Source organism: Pinus tabuliformis, chromosome Q, assembly GCF_031772625.1.
Source record: "Pinus tabuliformis cultivar Carrire ecotype Pingquan chromosome Q, CPIR1, whole genome shotgun sequence".
Lineage (NCBI taxonomy): Eukaryota > Viridiplantae > Streptophyta > Pinopsida > Pinales > Pinaceae > Pinus > Pinus tabuliformis.
This window is the reverse complement of record NC_142296.1, coordinates 1,108,235,113-1,108,240,530: the sequence shown is the minus strand read 5'-3', so window position 1 is coordinate 1,108,240,530 and position 5,418 is coordinate 1,108,235,113. Positions and strand designations below refer to the sequence as shown.

At 33.8% G+C, this 5,418-nt stretch overlaps 1 protein-coding gene across 1 annotated transcript; it reads right to left on the bottom strand.

The window, feature by feature from the left end:
- Positions 1–1,165: 1,165 nt before the first annotated feature.
- On the bottom strand, positions 1,166–2,528 carry LOC149223384 (BURP domain-containing protein 6-like). Its single transcript, XM_089387897.1, has 2 exons — positions 2,322–2,528; positions 1,166–1,993 (listed from the first exon to the last, which is right to left on the bottom strand). Exons 1-2 carry the CDS (start codon positions 2,349–2,351, stop codon positions 1,166–1,168), a joined length of 858 nt encoding a protein of 285 aa, XP_089244023.1. The 5' UTR covers positions 2,352–2,528.
- Positions 2,529–5,418: the final 2,890 nt, after the last annotated feature.

Genomic DNA, 5,418 nt, shown 5'->3' with positions numbered 1-5,418 from the left:
ACATTTAATAGATTTGCTTGTTCTTTTCTCTAACATTGCTTTAATTTTTTTAAATGCATTGAATACATCAACTTTATTTTTAAGCATAAAGACCCAAACTTTAAGGGAGAAATCATCAATAAACATTACAAAATAGAGAGCACCTCCATATAATACAACAGGGGATGGTCCGTGTTAGTGTCGATATCTTCATCCCTTCGTTAGAGATCAAATCCTCTTATTGCATTTCATACTAGGTGTCCCACCCAGTCATCTGGATTCCATTAGGCGCATGGATCATCTAACGGGAGTGGCTTTCCTACAGTTTCCCTCATGTCATTTACCTGCTGGTTCATGTTTGCTCATCAAGAAGCATATACAGTCTTCTTTTTGTCTTAAAGGTTTCAAAAGTATTTTTAGGGTTTCATTGTCATTTAGGTCTAGGGTTTCATTAGAGTTTCATCAAAAAAAGTTTCAAAGTGTCCAATAACAACTAGCAGACACATGAGGAGGTTCTAGCGTCAATAAAATTCATCATCAAGTGCTCAAAGAAATGTCTTTCCTCAAAACTCTATTTTGAGGAAAAACAGAGTATTATTGTTTTTATTGTACAAAAATCATGTAATGTTATTTCCTTCATATGTAAATGACTTCCCCTGGTGAAAATCACTCCAAGTCACTTGGCGCGGCACATACAATCGGGGCGGCACACTGGGCCTCAAACTCTAGTTCAAAATTGCATAGGCGCGGCGCATCCATTGGGCGCAACGCACTGGGCCTCAGAGTCCAATTCAAAATTGCATAGGCACGGCGCATACACTGGGCGTGGCGCATTGGGTTTGATGCGTGGCGCACACAGTGAGCAAGCCCGAAATTTCAACTACTTGCTCCAAAATCGCCCAAAACGCATGGATTGTCACTTGTCCAAGTAGGTTGACCCTTTCTCATTGCTCTTCATCCAAATTTGATGGCTGTTTGATGGTGTTTGTAGCATGGTGAATGTTTAAAGGAAAACAAACCCTATCTCTTCAAAGTTTTCAAAGGAGATTGCTACTACGGTTTTGTATTCACTGTTTTGCTACCAAGTATCCCTTCACCTCATCACTCCCTTATTCCATATTTCCCTTGTTTCCCCTCTTCCACAAATTAACATACCCCTAAATTCACTAATCCCATATCCCAATTCTTATTTCCCAAAAATCCCAAATGCTCTCTCACTCCCATCGATGGAATGACAGAAGAACACCCCATATGGATACACAAAGCGGTGGCAGGCCAATGGAGACCGCTTTGAATGCGCAGATTTTCTTTCAACAACTTTTGTTACTCTCGCTTTCTTTCCAGAGTCAGGTGTGTAGGCAGGGTGAAAAACAAGCTCTATATTATCAGAAGAACCCGAGTTAGACAACACAAACTCTATCATGCCCTTAATCGATGTGCTGCATGACTTAACTTCACCTTGTTCGACCTTAGCCTCACAAGCAATCAGAGTCATGTTCATGTTCATCGCCGTAGTTGATTTCTCCGAGATGCCGAAGGAAGAGAGAACATCTGAAAGTGCTACGGCGGCAAAAGGTATTATCTGTGATAGATTAGAGGGAAAAAATGCCTTCCAGGGACTGTAAATGTCTGGTAATGTTATTTGGCCCCCTTCCCTCAACTCCTTAGATGAAAAAAATATATGGTTAATATCTTCTGATAATTCGAAGTCACCATTGTGAAAAAAGGACGTTAGTAGTGAGGACATCACAGGTACAGATTCATCACACAATAAATTGGCAGAATTACAGAATTGGTTGGCATGGTAACGCAAGTTTCCATCTTTGATAATTTTAGCGAACGTGTTCACCTCCTCTTGTGTAAGCGGAGACTTGCTTGCTGCTACTGTCTCGGGTACTTGAACGGTCGGAAGCTTTTCTTTCCAAAAGCTTAATTGCATCTCTGCAACTTCATTTCCGCCTGCCACTGCGGGGAAGGCTATTACCTCCATCAGAATCATAACTCCAAACAATCCCTGATAACAAGAAGTAAGGGCCATATATATTACTTCGATTGTGCGGACTTTAGCTAAAGCAAATAGATCTAGACTAGTGATCTCGATTCTTGAAAATTCAATATTGCTCTTCCCAACACAATATAGAGTAGTCACGAATTCTGGTAAAAAATGAAGATAAAACCTGGAGCAGAGATTTTTTTTTTTTTTGAATATTCTGAAACAACAATAAATGATTGAGATTAAGTGAAACTTAACTAGAATATTTGCATGAACGGTTTTGATATCTAACAAATGAAAGCTCCGCTAAAATTAACATAAAAATATCTTTCGAAGAAAAGAAAGTTACCGAGAAGAGCCCGGACATGATGGAAATCATTCTTCGATCTGCACTACCTGTGGTTGATCACAAACTTTATGAATGCTAATTCAATCCAGCAAACATTCACACTACTGGAGATATTCCTACGATACTCACGAATCCAAGCGACGGACAGAGAGGTGTTGCATCGAAATTTTGCAAGTACGACTAGAATCATCGATCACTATAGACCACTAGAATTACTCGGAGAGAGGAACTCATTATATATAAGTTTATGAGACCAAGGGACGGACATATCACTCAACGTCAAAATTCTTATCACGTTATTTGTGTAAGTCAAGTGACGGGAATTGCGGAGCAAACAATCAATCCAAAGTAAACCATGAAGTAGATGAAACGTGTTAGCTTTCTATTTTTGAAGAGTGACTGGGCGCCACTAAATTTTGCTTACGTCTGCTCTTTGAAGGATAAGAATAGGTGAAGAATTGAATTATCATTGGATTAAGGAAGATAATTGTTAAATTTTTAAATGCTAAATAAAATATATGTGTAAGACCCCATAAACGTTTTAACCACGTAAAAACTTACTTTTTTAAAATAATATATAATATATATAATTCACATTTAAATAATTTACCTAACATGTAAATCCAAATAAAAAGTGTTTTCTTATTATTAATGTATTTTTTTTAGTATATGTCAATATTAATTTTTATTAAAATATTTTATTGATAACCCATATTTAATATTTTATTATCTAGAACATTAAAATATTTTATTTTAACAATTTTTTTTCTATATATAAATACATATAAAGTTGATATCCACATAAGTTAGTTAATATAGATCTTCAAATAGTTTATTTAAATATCTTGTTAAAACATTTTTGGAAAGTATAAGATTTAAACATCTTACTCACATTTCTTTTGCTTCTAATTACTTTACAACATATTCATTTTTTTTATTATAGCGGAAATCATATTTTTTTTAGAACACAATTTTTATTTTTTATTTTAAAAGGAATAGAGAGACAGACAGACAGACAAACTTACACATTACGAAGAGAGAAACTTACAGATCCCCTCTGGTATACTGAACTTCTCTGCTCAAAAGTAGAGTCAAAACCATCTAAATTTATAATAATATTTCCTTTTTTAAATTTTCCCTAACTAACTGCTTCTTTTGGTTTTTTTCTAATATTTTTATTAAATATTAAATATCTTGATACTCTGACCTGTTCATTTTCAATGATGTAATTTTTATTTCTATAAAGTTTATTTCTTAGACATGATGTATCTCTATTATTTATGTCAGAGGATATCAATTTTTTTATTTTTGTCTCACATATAAACTACATTAAATGATTTGAAACATTCACTGATAACTAATAAAAAATAATGATAAGATCAATCGAAAAAATATTTAATTTTTGATTATAAAATATTTAAATATATAATCTAATAACTACATGTCTTTTAACCCAAAAAAAAATATCATGTAAGTTTGAATTTCACTTTCCAACTCTATTTCAAATATTTTAGTGAAAGTAATGACGACAAACTAAAGAGTGACTAATTCCATTGACCAATAACTCTTTACCATATAAATATAAAAGTAATAAAATAGATTAATTTCCATTGACCGATGACTCTTCACACTATAAAAGTAATCAAATAGAGTCCAAATGTTCAGAAGCGTGCATAGATTTCATTCAGCTACGTTTTGAACAGTATGTAAATGGATTTTTAAATTGTAACTTTTTGTATTCATTATTATAAAGAAAGATTACATCGCTATTGTTTATTGTTTATAGATTTTCCAGGAGTACAAATAAACTCATAATATTAGTTTCACTGATATCAAATAGAAATCTAAGCCAAAATATATTTATCTGGTCAGTAGTGATCAAAATTACCAGTAAATTACGGTGAATTTATATTTTTAAAATATAGAACTAGTTTATATAAACTATCAAAATATAAAATTAATTAAGGTAGAGATTAGTGAAAACGCTATGCATAGTTGATTCCAAAGAATTGTAATTAGTTTTTTTTTTTCTAAAAGAAAAATACCATTACCGGATGAGAACTAGATGAAAAGCATTTAGAGGGGTGTAAAACCATAAGCGAACACAACCTGCTCTTGAGAATTTAGGGTTTGTAATATTTTTTAAGTTAAAAGCAGACTAAATAACAATAACTTCTCAAACAAAGCATCGTACCGTACATGTACCAATGGCTTAACATATAAAACTACTCAAACCTCTTGTAAACCATAAGTAACACAAAATGGCCAACACTACACATGTAAGAGAAGTGAAAGAAGAGGTGAGTACTGGAATTATTTCAACAATAAGAACCATAAACACCATAACAACAACCAAACCCACTTCGCCACATTGATATGCAAAATAAGTGGGCCAAGACAACAAACAATATCTGCCAAAGCTATATACTCAAGAACAAAGATAAGATAAGGATCGCCTTGACGAATTCGAACTTGAAGGACACATGCAAAAATTTGTGACAAAAATAGGTGAAATCACCATTTCTAGTTGTGGTTAGAGGAAATTAAAGCAGGGGTCTAAGCACTATGAAGGTTTTCGAGGTCATCAAAGGTGGAATAGTCATAGGCAAAAAAGACAAACCCTGCCTTCTCCACCCCTCCTACAACTCATTCACTGCCAAAGAGACATGAGAATAGATGAAAAAAAAACCATTGTGCACAAAAACTAAAAAAATTATTCCTGTGAAACTAGAAAAAAGATATGGCACAAAACGCTAAACTATAAACCCAAAAACAACTAAATCTTCTCCTACCTACCACTCTATAAAAACAAAATCCACCTAATTCTTAAGCTCACCCCATCTCAAAAACTTGACAGACCCCAAAAACAACTAATAGAAATTCCTTATACATAAGCTTGACACAACTACTTTGTAACAATGCCCAAACACAGGAGACAAGACACTTTGACGAAATTGGAGTTGACTAAATATTCCAAGGTCTAGAACTTCAGACGGTATATTCTTCTGAGATAGAGAATAAAGACACTACAATATCACCCAAACATCAACATTTACCCACCTAGACTGAATATTTCCTCCAAGACTGAAGTGAGACG

Bases quoted from the DNA above. Each gene is read 5' to 3' on its own strand.
- LOC149223384 (XM_089387897.1), bottom strand. From the start codon at position 2,351: ATGATTTCCATCATGTCCGGGCTCTTCTCG. The intron at 1,994-2,321 runs GTAACTTTCTTT...TCTTGTTATCAG, and splicing joins TCATGTCCGGGCTCTTCTCG to GGATTGTTTGGAGTTATGAT.